General features: G+C 43.8%; 1 protein-coding gene across 2 annotated transcripts in view; it reads right to left on the bottom strand.

The window, feature by feature from the left end:
- The window catches only part of dyrk1b (dual-specificity tyrosine-(Y)-phosphorylation regulated kinase 1B), a 229,835-nt gene that overhangs the window by 134,213 nt on the left and 75,086 nt on the right, over window positions 1–20,536 (bottom strand). The window contains exon 1 of one of the 2 annotated variants that reach the window (XM_034173931.1): window positions 8,142–8,304. The exons of the other annotated variant lie outside the window; for it this stretch is intronic. Coding sequence (XP_034029822.1) covers window positions 8,142–8,303 — 162 coding nt within the window. The 5' untranslated portion in view covers window position 8,304. Of the gene's footprint in view, window positions 1–8,141; window positions 8,305–20,536 lie in introns of those variants that run through there. 2 annotated transcript variants of the gene reach the window in all.

Raw genomic sequence — 20,536 nt, 5'->3', positions numbered from 1 at the left:
GGGAATATATCCAGGCCTGCACCACCTGTGCCAGGGGCAAGGCAGACCACCAGAAGGCACAGGGACTCTCAGCCACTTCCTGTGCCTCATCGCCCCTGTCCCACATTGGCCTGGATTTTGTCACGGGCCTCCCGCCGTCCCAGGACATGACAACCATCTTCACGATAGTGGGACCGGTTCTCCATGTCGGCCCACTTCGTGGCCCTCCCGAAACTCCCCACGGCCCAGGAGACTGTAAACCTCCTGGTCCACCACGTCGTCCGTCTGCATGGGATACCTACCGACATCGTCTCTGATCGTGGTCCCCAGTTTTCCTCACACGTCTGGAGGAGCTTCTGCCGGGAACTGGGGGCCACTGTGAGCCTCTCGTCCGGGTATCACCCGCAGTCCTGCCGCAGTGAAGCTCAGACTCCCAGCTTCACTGCGGATCCACCCGGTTTTTCACGTGTCAAAAATCAAACCCCACCGCACCTCACCTCTCTGTGCTCCCGGACCGGCGCCGCCTCCTGCCCGGATCATCGACGGGGAGCCGGCTTGGACAGTGTGCCGGCTCCTGGACGTGCGTCGGATGGGCCAGGGGTTCCAGTATTTGGTGGACTGGAGGGGTATGGACCCGAAGAACGCTCCTGGGTGAAGAGGAGCTTCATCCTGGACCCGGCCCTCCTGGCCGATTTCTACCGCCGTCACCCTGACAAGCCTGGTCGGAGCGCCAGGAGGCGCCCGTTGAGGGGGGGGGTCCTGTTGTGTGGGCCGCCAGAAGAGGAGGTACTGCTGGCCCACCACCAGAGGGCGCCCTGCCTGAAGTGCGGGCTTCAGGCACGAGAGGGCGCTGCCGCCACGGACACAGCCGGGGGTGACAGCTGTCACTCATTATCTCTTGACAGCTGTCACCCATCTACACTTCATCATCCCACTCCATAAAGACCGGACGTCATCTCCACCTCGTTGCCGAGATATCGTCTACCTTAGGAGGTAACCATCTCAGCCTGCATATCCAGATAAGTGGTTACTCAGACACTGCACGAGTGTGTGTTAGAGGTGGAGGTGGAATTCCCACCATTGTTGTACTGGGTGTTCACACACCCACATCTGATTGTCCTCTGCTCCTCGCCAGCAGTACCAGATCCGACACACGGAGACAGTGGCCACCTGGGGTGTTCGGGATTTGGCGGCTCCAGTTATTCTCCGGGTTCGGCGGCGGAGGAAATCGTGTGGTTCCAGTTCTTCTCAGGACAGACGTCCTCTATCCTCGAGCCTGCCCACACGTCACCTTTGCTAATTGACTATTGTACATATTCTGTAATCTGCTGTGTTTGGTTGTGCTTTTCACAACAGTAAAGTGTTCATATTTGACTCTTTCATTGTCCGTTCATTTACGCCCCCTGTTGTGGGTCCGTGTCACTACACTTTCACAACAGGAGCAGTTTTCTTAGATTTGCGTAAAGCATTTGATCTAGTGAATCATAATATTTTATTATTAAAGTTGCAATCTTTTAATTTTTCTGAGCATGCCATAAAAAGGATGGCATCTTATTTATCAAATAGAAAACAAGCCACCATGGTAAATGGTATTAAATCCCCCTACTTAGATTGTGCACTAGGAGTCCCCCAAGGATCTATCTTGGGGACCATTTTATTTTCATTATTCATTAATGACCTACCAAGTGTTTGTGAAGATGTGGACATACAACTTTACGCTGATGACGCGGTGATCTACACAAGTGCAAGATCACCTGAGGCAGCAGCTCAAACTCTTACATCAGCCCTAAAGTATATTTCAAATTGGCTTAACGGATCATGTCTGAAATTAAACATACAGAAAACTGTATGTATTTTTCAAAAAAGGCTTCCAATATAGAGCGCTCCAATGTGTACATCGGAGATGAACTGCAGTTAGTTAAAGAATTCAAATATTTGGGAGTGTTGCTGGACTTGACACTCTCCTTTAAAAATCATATTAAAATGATAACTAAAATAATCAAATACAATGTGTTTAACTTGAACCAAATAAGGAGGTCAATGACAGATTGACAGATATAAGAGTATAACTTATATAGTATTGAAAATTTTATAAAATTTAAAAATGCTTGTCTAATATATAAAATTTTACATGGGTTGGCTCCTCCACTTCTTACTAACTATATTAAATATAGAACAGTTGGTCCGAGGGTCACCAGGGCTATGAGTAGAGGGGACTGTGAAGTGTCTGTGCGAAAAACAGCTTTTGCACAAAATGTTCTGTCCTACAAAGGCAGTGCCCAATGGAACGCTTTGCCAACTACAGTGAGAGAGTCTCCAAGCTTTAAAGCCTTCAAAAGTCACTTAAAGGAGTGGCTCAAATCAAATAAAAAATGTGAGCATTATGAACTCAATTGTAGAAACTAAGAAGAACTGTAGGGAATGTGCAATGCACTACAGCACTTTATAGATTATTGTTTTTAAAGTTATGGTTTTTAAAATATATAAATGTATGAAATTAGACTTTTAATTAACTTATTCTAATTGAATTGTACATACAGACAACACAACAGTTTACAAATATAGCTAAATCTTCATGAAAACTTCATTTAGTTTGTTTGTGACTAGGCTCAAAGACTAGGCAATTAAAAATCATAACTCTCAACTAAAATGTTATAAATAACTTAACTGCTTTCAGACTAGGTAAAGAGATATCACATCATAATATCATACAATACTGAAGCCACTCGATTACTATTATTCATTCAATAATGCACAACAATAAAATGTTAAATTTGTTTAAATTATCCATCTCAGTCTGAGCCCATACACCTCTAAGAATCTGAACCTGAATTTATTATTTTTTATTTTATACAGAAATTTATTGATTGACATACCTTATATAGTAAAAACGCCACATATTCTTGTGTAAATTCCTGTAAATCCACTCAAAGCCACTGTCTTTTTTCGTGAAAAATGTCTACATTAATAAAAACTCATTTACATTCTTGTGTAAATTCATGCAACCTAAATCCAATCAAAGCCAGTCTTTTTTCCCAATGAAAGAAAGTCTAGATTAATGAAAAAAGTCACATAATCTTTTCTAAAATCCTGTTTGAACAGCACAATGTTTATTTTCCAGAGAGAGAAAAATTCTTACTGCGTTTCCTGAGGGTACAGTTCACTTTTCCCGTTTCTTTTATCTTTCAGGTGTGTTGATGAAGCCAGCGACAATTCCACGGATTCTTGTCCTTATCAGACTTTTTCAAACAATCTTTCTCGCCATCTTCTCTCTGTCCGACATCGATCCGTGACAGAGACATGCTGCACAAGTCTTCTTTTAAAAACTTTAGCGCTCTAAAGGTTTGCGATGTCACATGCTACCTTTAGCTAAAACTTCGTGCAGGAGACACACAGCGTCGCCGCAGCAACCAACCAGTCTCACTTAGACAACTGTTGCAACAGCCAGGCTTTTTTTCTCCGAGGTGTCAGCGGACTGCCGCGGTCTTATAAAACTTGCACGATGTCGTTAAAAAAAAAAGAACACTTTGCAATAGACATTTTAAAAACTCAGTGACAATCATGATTACAGAGTAAAACACTAACACCTTCCCCAATGATGAAATCCGTGGAATTTCGCTGATCCACGGATTTTTCACAGCCCTGCATTTCCTTTAGATGGCAAGAATTTACAAAAAGACGGAAAACCGTCCAAAGATGGTGAATAAGCATCCGATAAAAGAAAAAAAAATGCTGGTGTGCCATGGTGACTGCTCGATCACTATATTACATTACTAAGCCATATATATTAATTTATAACAGAAAACTGTCAAACGGGGAATATAAAGTGTAAAGATGATTGAATATATCAGAGCAGTAAATTGATCAGTCCGTGTGAACATGCATTGACTCCCCATGTGCGGCTATTCCATGAGCTGCCACTGATCCACAACGTGAATTCTGCCTTCCAAACGGACATTAAAACTGAGCATGTGCAGTTGCGCTCATATCTTTGTAGTTGATCAGTCTCGTCACTTATCATCAACCCATCAGGAGCACACAGCCCGTCGGTATGTAGCAACTTGTAAACTGTGAAATGTGTACTGAAAGCTACCAATTGCTAATGTACCTTGCTTTAGAAGCAGTTTAAAGCACAGTTAGTTTGTAATTATGTACTTTACTGCGCTATGTCCATGTAGTACGAAAGAAAGTTCGTTAAATTGTATCACATGTGGTGCGTGGCATGAGGGGAGCGTGCTCTTGGTTAGCCATATTAGCTGCAGCCAAAACTGTGTGTTTGGTGATTACCAAGCTGAATAATGTAGTGGACGATAGCGTGGTAGGCTTTAAAGGAGTCATGCTAGTCTAAAGGGCTGTCTCTGAGCGTCAAATGGGTTTATGCACTGTGCCAGTCGGAGCATGGGGGAGTTGCGTTCTGCGCAAGCGTGTTCAACGCTATGCTTGATGGGTAGTGTAGTCTGCAGGGCCTACTGCGTTAGTGGGAGATTAGAAAACCAGGGAATATAGACTGGATGGGGTTTATAAGAATAATTATAAGTATACAAGTATGAACAATTACAAATAAAGGTATTATTTGTAGCTAAATAGTAGAATGTATTGTTTAATTGAAATGATGTTGCATTTATATTCAATGAATATAATTGTAAGTTTTGTTCATTTCTTTGTGTTTTCAGGTTTATGACCTGTGGGTCTGTTCTGTTTGAAATTACAATAAACTACAAACTAAAGACAAACACGACTCATACACAGGTGTGTGCTGCCTGTCACTAACCCATTTGGAGGGTTATAATTAAAAACATCCAAACAATAAGTGCATACAGGAGTTGCTGCTGCCGCTGACACTGTGTTCAAGCATCATCAGAAATTACAGAACTTTTTTTTTGTTGTTTCAAATTCAGCAGTTGCTTGTGGCAATATAATTAACTGTATTCACACAAAAGATTAATTATTCCCTATAAGGTGCCTGAGCCCATTGAAGCTGACCCCAGCCCGATAAAAAAAAAATCCAAGCAAACACGCTGAGTTTGCCCTGTAATTTCTGACGGTATCTGAACGCAGTGGCAGCAACAGTGCTCAGAAACGGCTTCTGCACTGTGTGAAAACTTTCAGCTAGTTAAACGAAGTCAAAATAAACGCTAACGTTAAAAAACTAAGCAAACAATAAAAAACCGTCAAGAATGACAGCAAAATGAAATATGGAAAATGAGGTTCTCGGTGGCATTCGTGATGAAGTGCCAGCTGCAGAAATGAAGCTGCACAAAGGTTAAACAATGCCAACGAAAGTCAACAAAAGTCCAGATTTCTTGTTTCGTTTGAGCTTTGTTGCATTAACATTAAGTGCTGTGTGACTGAGCCATAAGATATAGATAAATAATTCTCATAAGAAAGTCAGAGGCGCTGCCTCCTCAAGATATTGATACATTATTTACATCAGAAAGTTACAATCAGAGGCTCCCCCTCCTTAAAATATAGACAGATTTACATCAGAAAATCACAATGAGATGCTCCTCCTAAAGATATAGATTATTTACATCAGAAAGTCAATATCAGAGTATCCTCCACCTCATGACATCAACAGTTCATTTACATCAGAAAGTCAAAATAAGTCTCCTCCTCCTCCAAATATGAACCATTTATGTTCACCAGAGTTTCAAAATCAGAGGCTCTACCTCAAAAAATACACTTTATTTATACAAAATGTCAGCATCAGAGGCTCCTCCTCCTCAAGACAATAGCTCATTTACATCAGAAAATCAAAATCAGAGGCTCCTCCTTCTCAAGACATCAACAGTTCATTTATATCAGAAAGTCAAAATCAAAGTCTCCTCCTCCTCCAAATATGAACCATTTATTTTCACCAGAGTTTCAAAATCAGAGGCTCCACCTCAAAAAAATACACTTTATTTACATAAAAAAAGTCAGCATCCGAGGCTCCTCCTCCTCAAGATATCTATCCGGTTGTTAAGTGTGACATAACGCATCATGTGATTTTCAACTTCTGGCTCCAAACAAAAAAGGCGCGCTGTCATTAACATTGAGAACTGCACTGAGACGCTCTGATCAGGCTGCACTTACACCGTTGCACACGGACAACAGCATTAACATCGCAACATAAAACTCTCCTGGATATATTAACTGGATTTTTAGACGTTGTTACTGCATTTGTTTTATGTAAAAATGTCAGACACTCAGGATGTTTCTCCATTATTTTCAATGGGAGTTGCTGCGAGCTGCGATCGCTTCCTGTTCATGTTGTTCGGGGAGAAAGTGAAGTTTGCACTTTAACGTCCTGTTTATTTTAATAAATAATTTTTTATTAACAAACACATGTATATTTTACCTGTGCATAATAAAATATGTAAAGTAAAAGAAAAAAGTTTTATTAAGTGTTCTGACCATAGAACCAGACGAATGCGGTTAACGGAGGTGGAGGCAGAGAAGGGAGTGGAGGTTTGCGCACAATGTAAACACAAACTAAACTTAAACTGTAGATCCTTAAAAAGATCAAACAGACGTAACTTTAATTGTAAACGTGGAGGTCTTTGGACCTGGAAACAGATTTATCACGTGATGCGTTACGTCAGCGCTTAACAACCGGATAGTTCATTTACATCAGAAAATCAAAATCAGAGGCTCCTCCTCCTGCAAATATGAACCATTTATTTTCACCAGAGTTTCAAAATCAGAGGCTTCACCTCAAAAAATACACTTTATTTACATAAAAAGTCAGCATCAGAGGCTCCTCCTCCTCAAGATATCAACAGTTCATTTACATCAGAAAATCAAAATCACAGGCTCCTCCTCAAGATATACACAGATTATTTACATCAGAAAGTCACAATCAGAGGCTCCTCCTTAAGATATAGATACATATTTTCATAAGAAAGTCACAGAGGTGCATCCTCCTCAATATATAGATTATTTACATCAGAAGATCAAAATCGAGGCTCCTCCTCCTTAAGATATACACAGATTATTTACATCAGAAAGTCACAATCAGAGGCTCCTCCTTAAGATATAGATAGATAACTTTGATTAAGAAAGTCACAGAGGTGCCTCCGCCTCAAGATATAGATTATTTACGTCAGAAGATCATTTTTGGGTGCTGAATCTTAATCTGAGCTCAGATTTTTTTTGCAATCTGCATGTTCCATATTGATGGATTATACAAAAGTTGCTCATTCACTCAGTTTAACACCACTAATCATGCACAAAAGCAGCTTCAATTGCACAGTTTATACCAGGTTCATAAAATATGAACAAAGAGTCATAAAACCAAAAAAGTGTCAAATCACAGCTTTTTGCATTGTCTGATTTAGCAGGTGCACGTCAAGCTGCAGGTCTGAGTCTGAGCACGGTTTGGAAAAAAATAAACAGCCGGTCTTTTAATCACGAAAATTACTCCAGTTCCACTTTACTCAAATCGGCAAGTGTCAGAGCTGAACTTTAATTTTGTACCTCTGTTACTGGGCACGTCCAGACTGCTTGGGGTTTTTAATGGAAATACATTGCAATCAGACAGGACATTTTGTCAGATGTAAGCAAAAAATCCGTTATCTACTGTGTTTATTATATGGAGAACAATACAAAAACATTGAGACTTTTTCTGTCCGGTGACTGCAAATATCCGGTTTATATAATGACAGTTTAGGTGAGTTTTACTGTACATGGGACTTTACAATAAATTGACCTCTCAAAGCTTTGACAATGATGTCGGCTTCCATCCCACATGGCTGACTTTATTTTCCCAAATTTTTCTTCTGTTTCGATATGAAGGGAATCTGTACATCTTGTTGTGCCTCCAAATGCACAGCAACCCGGCATTTTCAGTGAATAAACAAATAAAATAGCTGCATTTATTACATGCAGACAGATTAACAGTGAACGCAATTTTGGCCCCAAGATGGCACCACGAGTCACATGACCCTTTTTTTCTCGGTTCATCATGTTGCTACCCTCTGATAAAAGGGACTCTAGCCCAAGCTAACAGTGCAAACATGTTTTGTCTGGCATGTCTGACATGATCCTCATTACCACACATATCAATGGTCAGCATGGAGGGGGCAGAGCTCCACCTTCCTGGGGGTGGAGTCTATTCAAAATTGATAGGGTGTTGTCAATCATGAAGACATGAAGACAACAGAAGTATGAAGTGGTGTTACCTGTTGCTGCTCAGCCACGGAGTGAAGCGAGCTGAAGGAGGGATGTGTACGAGTGTGCTGGCTGGTCATGGCTGGTTCAGCGAGGGAGAAGGCCTGGGCAGCAGAGGAAGAGGATGACGATGAGGTGGAGGAGGATGACGAGGATGATGAAGTAGGGGGCATCCCGAGCTGCTTCCACCTGAAAACATAGCAAAACAAACATCTGTAAGAATTCTTTCCAGGAACAGCTCACACGTCGCATCCTTAAAACCGATGGTCACAAACCGCGTAGGTAACACGATGTGTTTTTTTTTTTTTTTTTTAGTATTTAAGACTAAAATTAAACAAGCTTGAAATTAATGCTTTCCCTGTGTGTGGTTACTGAAGAGATAAATATTCCAATTTTTAACTGCACACCACTAAAAACCAGGAACTTCCATCCTGTCCTCAACACATTTTTGAAGACAGCTGTTTTGACATTGTCCCATTGAGGAGGACAAGACGTCAACTGGAAGCAGAAGGTTGACAGCTGTGGACCAGCAGGTTAAACATGCTACTTCTTTCACATGCTTTGAACACTGTGGCTTAAACAATGATGTGGCTAATTTATGGATTTTTTACAGTCTACTGAGAGCCCCATTTCCATTATGTGGTTTGGGTCAGTGCTGCATGGTAAAATACGCTCTTAAAACAAGTGGTCACAAACCACACCCTTAAACCCAATGATCACAAACCATATCTATATCTATAGGCCCCAACATATCAATAAAGGCCACAGCATTTTATCTGTGAGCCTTGCAGCATTTTATCAATAGGCTCTAGTGCTTTATCTATAGGCCCCAGCATATTATCAATGGAGGCCTCAACATTTTTGTTGGCCACAGCATTTTATTTAAGGGCCCAAGCATATTATCAATACAGGTCACAGCATTTTATCTACAAGGCACAGCATTTTATGTAAAAGGAAACTCTTTATCTACACGCCATGGCACTTTATATACAGGCCCCAACATTTTACCTACAAACCACAGCATTTCATGAACAGCCCATTTAACAAAAAATAAAAGAATTCCACAGGAAGATTGACAGAGAAATAACCAGAGTTTAACTTCATGGTTAATATCAATAAACAAAAAAGTTAGAAGATCAAAACTAACTGTAATGACCAATGAGTTTAACTTCCTGGTCATTATCATTAAATAAAACAGTTCAACTGGCAGAACAAGACAATAACAACCAAAGTAATTAACTGCCTGGTCATTAACAATAAATACAACAGTTCCACAGGCAGAACTACACAACTACAACCAGTGTTAACCTTCCTGGTTATCTAATATATAAACCAGACCATGTGTGTGTGTGTCTTTTGTGTTCAATATGCACAGTCACAGTAATTAAGCAATTAATCCACACCAAACTTGCTATGGTGATTGGGGTCACCAAAGGGGAGGTCACTGGGACCCTTAGGTTGAAAGCGTATGTGCACGAACACATGCACACAGACACACATGGTCAACCTCATAAATCAAGACCCGCTCACTAGAGACCTTGTTTTCACAGTTCACGTGGTACTCAGAACAGGAAGACAGAGGGGGAATAAAATCTGGGATACTGAACAGGAATCCTGTCATTTTCATATAAATGATAATAAAACTGATTTTTAAAAACATTATGAACAAGGACTGCAAGCAGTCATATACGGGCCCTCGTATTCGTGCAACTGTCTCCCTGGGCCAAAATAAAAACCCCTATGGGGAGGAGTTTTTGAAAGTTCCAAGGGGGCGCTATAGAGGCATTTTGCCACGCCCATGGGTGTCGCACCTATCATCTGTAAGAGGTTGTCATTGTTGAACTGTGTATCAATTGTCATGATGATACGACAAAATTAAAGCGACCAAAAGGAAGAAAGTAATTTCATGGCAAAGGGAAGATATTCGGCACGCCACAACATGGACGCCATTACTTGTAGCTTCTCGGCGATCATTGCGTACGTTCACCAACTTGTTCTGCATGTTTTAGAAGTAGAATGAAGTTGATGGGGTTAACTGTGACATCAGTATCTGTTTAAACATAATGTTCCATGGTGGAGGGTCAAAATGGCAACGCCATAGCGGCAACACCCCAAAATAGGAAAAAGCTTTTGATAACTTTTGATCAGTATCATGCCTGGATGATCTGAAAGAAATGTGAAGTGCACTGGACAAAATCCCAAGGAAGAGTTTGTTCAAGTACAACGTGTGGAAATCACATGAAAAAGACACGAAAATTCAAAATGGCCGACACCCTGTTCTGCATGTTTTAGAAGTGGAGTGAAGTTGATGGGGTTAACTATGTGACATCAGTACCTGTTAAAGTATAAATAGGACATTTCCTGTTACCACCGGGGGCCTAGGAGTTCGGTGGGATGTTATTATATGAGGATGTTCAGGGCAGAACCTTGATCATGGCCAGCAAGTTTGAAGGCTCTACGATGAAGTATGTGGGTGTGACAGCCGTTCAAATTGAAATGGCATGCCCCAAAATGCTCGCCAAAGTTTGTCAAACCGTAGCAGCCACCCTTTTGACCTACAGAAATTATTTTGATAACTTTTATATCGAATATCAATAGACTTTTTGCTTAACAATTCCCTTATCAGTCTTTCAGAGCAGCCATTGTTTTTGAGAGTGTTTGTCGGGAAAATGTTCATTCCTCTACGTTGATTACAGACTCTCTGAAATCAACCTTTTCTGCAGCGCAACACCACTTTGAAGCCTGAACCAATGAAACAATGCTTCGATCCACTGGCTCATGGTTCTTTGATTCACTGCTCTTCAGAAACGGCAAGTCCGCTTCTTAAACCCTCTCAAAGCCATTAGCATATGAATCATTAGTCACGTTTGTGTGGATTAAAGTCACTAACTGGGACTCTTGTCTTGTTGCAGTCAAGAAACGAGAACCATCCTCCGTTCCGTTGGCATAGCTCAAAACGCTGCACGGCTCTCTGCTGAGACAGAGTCCGGTCGGAATAATAATAATAACTTCAAAACAAATTGCCACTTTGAATAAAATGACACCACTTACAAATGCTGTAATACAGAGAAGAAACTACAATCAACTAAAACAAATTTTTTCTTCTCAAAATGAGACGTCCTGCATTCTTTATGAATTTCATCATGACGTGCAGCACAGCTCAGATGTAAAGACATTCATGCCAATAATGTCTGAAAGGAAATGCTTTATACAATAACTACAGATTTAGTTTATTTCTATTTATGTCCAGAGATCAAGGACCCACCATGTATATTGTAGTTTATTATGTCCAAAGTTTAAGGATCCAGTGACCAATTTCATATTTATTTACTTTAAGACTCAATAAAATGTTGTTCAATTTCAATTCAATTTCAATTTAATCAGCTTATAAAGCGCCAAATCACAACAAAAGCCATCTTAAGGCGCCTCACACAGAACAGTTCAACGTAAAAAAAAAAAAAAAAAAAAAAAAAAAATTAAATAACATAATTAAAAACAGAAGTAAAAGAATAAAACAGATAAAAAAAAATAAAAACTATTCATAAGAAAGAGAATAAAAATAGGCTTTAAGTCTTGGCTTAAAAATGTCTGATTGCCTCATGGTCGCAGGAAGACCGTTCCACAGAGCGGGTGCACGATAAGAAAAAGCTCTTTGACCTTGACATAGAAAACCCGTAAAGCCTACTTTTAGTACACAAAAAATTCATAGGAGGTATCAATAAGGGAATCGATAAGGAATCGGATCGATAAGCGGAATCGATAATGGTATCAATATCCTTTAAGCTGGGCTTAAGGATTTAGGCTTAAGGAGTTTTGGCCCTTTTTCAGCCGATTTTTCATTCGTGTGAGAAATTTTTTGGATCGCGCCGAGTTTCAGCTTAATAGTGCATCCTGCATCTTGTAGTATACGAGGTCTCTTAGATAATAAAACGACCCTTTTATTTTTTTTAACTATATGGATTTGAATGACGTGAGATTACACCAATCATGCTTGAACCCTCGTGCGCATGCGTGAGTTTTTTCACGCGTCGGTGACGTCATTTCCCTGTGGGCAGGCCTTGAATGAGATGTGGTCCCGCCCTCTCGGCTGAATTCCTTTGTTTCACACGCTGCTCGAGAAGGCGTGCGTTGTTTTATCAAACTTTTTTCTGGACCTGTGAGGAATATCCGAGTGGACACTATTCGAGAAATTAAGCTGGTTTTCGGTGAAAAGTTTAACGGCTGATGGCTGATGAGAGATTATGGGGTGTTTCTGTCAGTGTAAGGACTTCCACGGAGCGGGACGTCCTGCAGCGCTACCAGGCGCCGTCGCCGGCCTGTTTCGAGCTGAAAACATCCTAATTTAAGGCTTAATTCACCCAGGACACCCAGCTGAATTTATCAAATGGTGTCCACTCAGTTGTGCCTTACAGTTTTGAAAAAATTTTGATCAAACAAAGCAGCAGTCTCTGAGCCATTCCTAAACAATGAAAAAAACGACGAGAGAGTGGGTCACTCCTCACTCAAAGACTGCCCACAGGCGAATGACGTAACCGACAGGCGTGAAAAAACTCTCGCATGCCCACGAGGGTTCAAGCATGTCTGATGTAATCAGACGTGATTCAAATCCATATGGTTTTTGAAAAAACTAATAAGGTCGGATACTTTTCTAATAGACCTCGTACATGGAGTAACAAGCTGCATTTAATCTCTCACGACCAGTTCCCGATCGGCAATCGTATGGTCGGATGAATATCAAACCTGTTTGATATTCTGGTTGGCCGTCGTGATGGTATCCCGCTGCTGAAGCGCTACAAGCATCCAACCTCTCACACTGTGCCTGTGCAAACACCAGAGAGAGCATAAACAGTGACCACCTCTTTGGAGGAGCAGCTTCTTTCTTCCCTATTATTCTTCACTCGTTTAAAGTCTTGTATTTTTTTTTTTTTTTTTTTTTTACTTTGATGTCTCCCATCGAGAGTTTTTGTAAAAATAAGAAATGTAAATAAAGTTTGAAAAAAGAAAAAGAAAAAAAAATCTTCTGTTTACGTTTTGCTTCTGGAAACATGAGTCCGATGTGTAGTTTTTGAACGTACAATGTGAGCGGTCAGATCGCATCAGAGCATCGGGCCGTACAGTGTGACAACATAAATCGTGCGCTCTGAACTTTTACACCCTTTTTCGCACAGTTGAGCTGGAGCTGAGTACAACAATTGAAAATAACGTACAGTGTATGCCCAGCTTTACACAATGATGTCGGTTTTTAATGCAGTGCTGCCTGAGGGATCGAAGGTCACGGCATTCAATGTTGGTTTTCGGCCTTGCCACTTACATGTAGAAAGTTTTCCAGATTATCTGAATCTTCTGATTATATTATAGACTGTAGATCAGAATCAAATCAGAATCGCCTTTATTGTCATTGTAATTTACACTGCAACAATATTTGAGTGCAACTCCAAAAGGTGCTTTTCTGAGGTGCGAGTAATTGTTAGCCAAATAAAAGATAATGAAATTTAACAAAAAATTATTTAAATATATGTACAACTAAAATAAAATGTGGACAAAATGTAAAATGTAAGACGAGAATTATGTACAACTGTGGAATGATATTGCACATGGGTACAGATATTGCACAAGAACTTTGAAAAGTGCAAATTAATGTGGTTTGTTATTGTTCAGTGCAGTTACTGCTCTGGGGAGAAAGCTGTCCCTGAATCTGTTTGTCCTAGTTTTGATTGACCTATACTGTCGGCCCGAGGGTAATAGGTCAAGTAGGTGATTGCTGGGGTGGGATGTGTCTTTGATGATGCTGGCAGCTCTGCTGAGGTAGCGAGAGCTGGCAATGTCCTCCAGGTGGGCAAAGAGCAACCAGTAATCCTCTGGCTCGTGTTGATCACTCTCTGCAGTGCTCTCCTGTCTGCTGCTGAGCACCCCCGTACCACGTTGTAATGCAGTATATTAGGATGCTCTCAATGGTGGCTCTGTAGAGCAACACCAGCAGCTTCTCCTCTAGACTGTTCCTCCTGAGCACCCTCAGGAAGTGGAGTCGCTGCTGGGCTTTCTTCACCACCACTGTGGTGTTGGCAGTCCAGGAGAGGCTGTCAAAGAGCTGTACTCCCAGGAACCTGATGGAGCTGACCGTTTCCACACAGCCCCTATGGATGTGGAGTGGGGCTGGGTCAGCCCTGCCCTTTCTGAAGTCCAAGATTATTTATTTTGTTTTTGTGGTGTTCAGCGGCAGGTTGTTAGCTGAACACCACGCTGTCAGTCGGTTAACCTTGTCTCTGTAATCAGACTCATCTCCCCCTGAGCAAGGGGTTGAACAAAAATATCCTATGAATGTTGAAGAATTGCAACCCTTTGTCTACAAAGTCTCATTTCAGGGACTCTAAAGTAATTGGACAAATTAACATTACCATAAATAAAATGTTCATTTTTTTACACTTTGTTGAGAATCCTTTGTAGGCAATGACTGCCTGAAGTCTGGAACCCATGGACATCACCAAACACCAGGTTTCCTCTTTGCGATGCTTAGCCAGGGCCTTTACTGCAGCTGTCTTCAGTTGTTGCTTATTTCTGGGTCTTTCTACCTTTAGTTTTGTCTTAAGAAAGTGAAATGCATGCTCGATCCGGTTGACAACTGAGGATATAATATTCCCCTTCTCTGCCTTAAAAAACTCCTGAGGGCTTTCACAGTACGTTTTAGGTCATTGTCCGTATATATTGTGAAGCACCATCCAATTAACTTTGCTGCATTGGCTGAATTTGGGCAGAATGTATATCCCTTTATTATATGGCTGTGACGCTACGTGCACTCTGACTGGCTGATTTCCGGACTGATATTTTCCCATATCAGACCGGTTACCATGAAAATCAGTCGGGAACGTGTATCACATTCGTTTACAAAACAGAAAGCTAAAACCATGATTAGAAAAAACAAGTCGGACATGAACATAACCATAAAAATATCTACATAGCATCAGAAAAAAAACACATGGATCTGTTAGAAAGTTCTTCACGGAGGTGAAGCGAACAGGTCTGACTACGAGTAGTCAGCAGGTTTCATATCATCAACATCAGAATATCAAAATCAGAGGCTCCTCCTCCTCAAGGCATCAGCACTTCATTTACATCAGAAAGTCAAAATCAGAGGCTCCACCTCTTCAAGCTATAGACAGTTTATATCAGAAAGTCACAATGAGATGCTCCTCCTAAAGATACAGACAGATTATTTACATCAGAAAATCAAAATCAGTCTCCTCCTCCTCCATATATGAACCATTTATTTTCACCAGAGTTTCAAAATCAGGTGCTCCACCTCAAAAATAGACAGTTTATTTACATAAAAAGTCAGCATCAAAGGCTCCTCCTCCTCAAAACATCAACAGTTCATTTACATCAGAAAATCAAAATCAGAGGCTCCTCATCCTAAAGATATCCAGTGTATTTACATGAGAATGTCCCAATCAGAGGCTCCTCCTCAATATCAACACGTTATTTACATCTGAAAGTCAAATCAGAGGCTCCTCCTCCTCGAGATATAGACAGATAATTTACATAAGAAAGTCACAATAAAAGGCTCTTCCTTAATGGCCCAGTCACACAGCATACAACAATTCCTGAACGAAGGGAAAAAAGTAAAAAAGTCACAATTCGTTGAGAAAAGGTGGACGAACGTGCTTTATCTGTGATTCAAATCTTGATTTTTTGGTTTATCAGAAACATGGCTTACTAGTGCCTCGTCAGATTCAGCGGTACTGATACCAGGCTATTTGTAGAAAAGACAGAGATCAAGGAAAAGGGGGTGGGGTACTGCTATATGTCAGGAGTAAATTTAAATGTAATCAAATGGTATGGCCCAATAAGATTACACTAGAATGCATTAGAGTAAACATTTCTCTTTCTGTGGAAATGTCACTGACTGTAATCTGTCTCTACCGTAAACCGTCTTCCACAAACGAGTTTTATGATCAATTGCGGGATTTACTTAAAACGTGATCATAAAAAAGAAATTATCGTATTAGGAGACTTCAATGTAAATTGGGATGACAAAAAAGACAGGAAAAATCTGAAATTAATTACTGATCAATTTAATTTTACACAATTAATTGAGAATCCGACCAGAATTACAAATCGTTTCAGAATCCAGAATTGACTTGCTTTTCTCAAATAGGCCTGAAAAGATCACTAAAACATATAATTTATTGACTGGTCTCTCAGACCATAATGTTATTCTTTGTACAAGAAAATTAACTAAGCAACGTTTTGAGCATTCATACTCCAATCATGTTAGGAAACAAATGTCTAAAGTTGTAGTTTTTTGACGGCTTGCCTCTACTGGTGGTTGGCTCTCACTGCGGTATTGTATCACTTGCTGTTCCGGAGCACAGCGGTGTTTTGCTGTATCTGTTAGCTGTTTAATCTGCGTAGTTAGATTGATCTAGATAACTAGATAACGATTTGTTTCACAGTGTAATCTTCACGTGCCTTAACTAAAGCACTCCCTCTGCTGAATCACCTCTAAATTATTTACACATTATTCACTTTGTGTGTTTTTAGGAATCCGCTAGCTTAACGCAGCTACTAGCTCTTAGCCAATTTAGCATGGCGGCTTCTCCTGTCTCTCCCGCACTTTTCTGCTCTGGGTGTGAAATTGTTGTGAAAGTGTAGGAACACGGACCCACAACAGGGGGCGCAAATGAACGGACAATGGAGGAGTCAAATAACACTGTTTTTACTGTTGTGAAATAGGCACAACAAACCAACCAATTACAATATTGAGATTGAGTCCAATTACAGCGGTGTCATGTGGGCAGGCTCGACGATAGGAGACGTCTGACCAAGTCGAACCGGAACCAACCCGATTTCCTCTGCCACCGAACCCCGGGAATACTGGAGCCGCCAAGTCCCGAACTCCCAGGTGGCCACTGCCTCCGCTCGTCGGATCCGGTACTGCTGGCGAGGAACAGAAACAGTCAGGTGTGGGTGCGGCTGCACCCAGCAACACGGAGGGTGGAGACACCACCTCCACCTCTCGTCAAAAAACAATATGGAAATGTAGGAAGGTGAGTACTTATCCAAATATGTCCAGTCCAGTAGTCAGCTGTCCTACAAACAAGCAACAAGTATTAAGGCTTCAGTTAATAGCACGTTTGGCTGACATCATTACCTCTTTGATAGAGCGGTATCTCGGCAATGAGGTGGAGATGCCGTCCAGCTGATATACCCCTCCGCTGATGGATGTCAGCTGTTTTGGTTAATGGGTGACAGCTGTCACCTTGGCTGCTCCTGTGAGGCGGCAGCGCCCTCTGGTGCCTGGAGCCCGCACTCCAGGCAGGGCGCCCTCTGGTGGTGGTGGGCCAGCAGTACCTCCTCTTCAGCGGCCCACACAACATGACCCCCCCCTCAACGGGCGTCTCCTGGCGCCCGACCAGGCTTGTCCGGGTGGCGGCGGTAGAAATCGGCCAGGGGCCGGGTCCAGGATGAAGCTCCTCTTCACCCAGGAGCGTTCTTCAGGGCCGTACCCCTCCCAGTCCACCAGGTATTGAAAACCCCGGCCCATCCGTCGAACATCCAGAAGCCGGCGCACAGTCCAGGCCGGCTCGCCATCGATGATCCGGGCAGGAGGTGGTGCCGGACCCGGAGTACAGAGGGGTGAGGTGTGATGTGGTTTGATTCTTGAGACATGGAACACGGGATGGATCCGCAGTGAGGCCGGAAGCTGAAGCCTCACTGCGGCGGGATTGATGACTTTGAGGATTCTGTACGGTCCTATGTATCGGTCCTTTAGTTTCGGGGAGGGTACTTGCAGTGGGATGTCCTTGGTGGACAACCACACTTCCTGCCCGGGACGATACGTAGGAGCCGGGGTCCGCCGCCGGTCTGCATGGGTCTTCGCCCTCATCCGGGTCTTCAACAAAGTAGAACGGGCGGCATGCCACACCCGACCACTTCCGCAGGTGGGCCTGGACCGAGGGCACACCGACCTCTCCCTTAACCACCGGAAACAATGGGGGCTGATACCCCAAACACACCTCAAAAGGGGAGAGGCCGGTGGCTGATGACACTTGACTGTTGTGGGCGTACTCGATCCAGGCCAGATGAGTACTCCAGGCCGCCGGGTGCGCGGCTGTCACACAACGTAGGGTCTGCTCCATCTCCTGATTGGCCCGTTCTGCTTGCCCGTTGGTTTGGGGGTGATACCCGTACGAGAGACTGACCGTGGCCCCCAGTTCCCGGCAGAAGCTCCTCCAGACGTGCGAGGAGAACTGGGGACCGCGATCGGAGACGATGTCTGATGGTATCCCATGCAGCCGGACGACGTGGTGGACCAGGAGGTCCGCTGTCTCCTGGGCCGTTGGGAGCTTCGGGAGGGCCACGAAGTGGGCCGCCTTGGAGAATCGGTCCACTATCGTGAGGATGACGGTGTTTCCCTACGGCGGGAGGCCCGTGACGAAATCCAGGCCGATGTGAGACCAGGGGCAATGAGGTACGGGGGGCTGTAGCAATCCCGATGTTTTGCGGTGGTCGGCTTTGCCCCTGGCGCAGGTGGTACAGGCCTGGATATAATCCCGGACGTCGGTCTCCAGGGACGCCCACCAGAAGCGTTGCCGGACGACTGCCACGGTTCTTTTCACCCCAGGATGACAGGAGAACTTAGAACCGTGACAGAAGTCCAGGACCGCAGCCCTTGCCTCTGGTGGGACGTAGAGTTTATTCCTCGGCCCGGTTCCGGGGTCCGGGTCTCGTGCCAGGGCCTCCCGGACGGTCTTCTCCACATCCCAGGTGAGGGTGGCCATGATAGTGGACTCCGGGATGATGGGATCCGGGGGATCCGACGACTCCGTTCTGACTTCGTCTTCATGTACCCGGGACAAAGCATCCGATCTCTGATTTTTGGTCCCGGGACGGTAGGTTATCCGGAAGTCAAAACAACCGAAGAACAGTGACCAGCGGGCTTGCCTGGGATTCAACCGCTTGGCGGTCCTGATATACTCCAGGTTCCGGTGGTCAGTGAAAACCGTGAATGGCACGGACGTTCCCTCCAACAGATGTCTCCACTCCTCAAGAGCCTCTTTCACCGCAAGGAGTTCTCGATTGCCGACGTCATAGTTCCGTTCGGCCGGGGTCAACCTGCGGGAAAAATAGGCACACGGGTGAAGGACCTTATCGGTCTTCCCGCTCTGGGACAGCACGGCTCCTATCCCTGAGTCCGAGGCGTCCACTTCAACCACTAACTGGCGACTAGGATCGGGCTGCACCAGACCAGGTGCAGACGAGAAGCGCCGTTTCAACTCCTTGAACGCGGCATCGCACCGATGCGACCAGGTGAAGGGAACTTTTGGCGAGGTCAGGGCTGTCAGGGGCTAACTACCTGACTATAGCCCTTAATGAACCTCCTGTAGAAATTAGCAAAGCCTAGGAACTGTTGCAACTTCCTACGGCTTGTGGGTTGGGGCCAGTCTCTCACCGCCGCAACCTTGGCCGGATCAGGAGCGACGAAGTTGGAGGAGAGATGAACCCCAGGAAGGACAAAGACGTGCGGTGGAACTCACACTTCTCGCCCTTCACAAACAGCCGGTTCTCCCAACCGCTGCAGGACCTGACGTACATGCTTGACATGGGTCTCAGGATCCGGAGAAAAGATGAGTATATCGTCTAGGTATACAAAGACGAACCGGTGCAGGAAATCCCGCAAGACATCATTAACCAACGCTTGGAAAGTCGCGGGAGCGTTTGTGAGACCGAATGGCATGACCAGGTACTCAAAGTGACCTAAGGGGGTGTTGAAAGCCGTCTTCCACTCGTCTCCCTTCCGGATCCGAACCAGGTGATACGCGTTTCTGAGATCGAGCTTGGTGAAAATTCGGGCTCCATGCAGGGGTGTGAACACCGAATCCAACAGGGGCAACGGGTATCGATTGCGAACCGTGATATCGTTCAGTCCCCTGTAATCGATGCATGGACGAAGTCCGCCGTCTTTTTTACCCACAAAAAAGAAACCTGCACCCATCGGGGAGGTGGAATTCCGGATCAACCCGGCGGCTAATGAGTCCCGGATGTAGGTCTCCACTGATTCACGCTCAGGCCGTGAGAGGTTGTACAGCCTACTGGACGGGAACTCACTGCCCGGAACCAAATCAATGGCACAATCATACGGACGGTGGGGGGGAAGAGTGAGCGCCAGATCCTTGCTGAACACGTCGACAAGGTCGTGGTACACCACCGGCACCGTCCCCAGATTGGGCGGGACTCTGACCTCCTCCTTAGCCTGGGAGCCGGGAGGAACCGAGGAACCTAGACACACCCGATGGCAGGTTTCGCTCCAGTGAACCACTACCCCGGACGGCCAATCAATCCGGGGATTGTGCTTCAACATCCAGGGAAATCCTAAAATCACACGGGAGGTGGCAGGAGTCACAAAAAA

Source organism: Thalassophryne amazonica, chromosome 7 (assembly GCF_902500255.1).
Source record: "Thalassophryne amazonica chromosome 7, fThaAma1.1, whole genome shotgun sequence".
Classification (NCBI taxonomy): Eukaryota; Metazoa; Chordata; class Actinopteri; order Batrachoidiformes; family Batrachoididae; genus Thalassophryne; species Thalassophryne amazonica.
The sequence above is the reverse complement of the archived record's forward strand: the minus strand, read 5'-3'. Positions and strand labels throughout refer to the sequence as shown.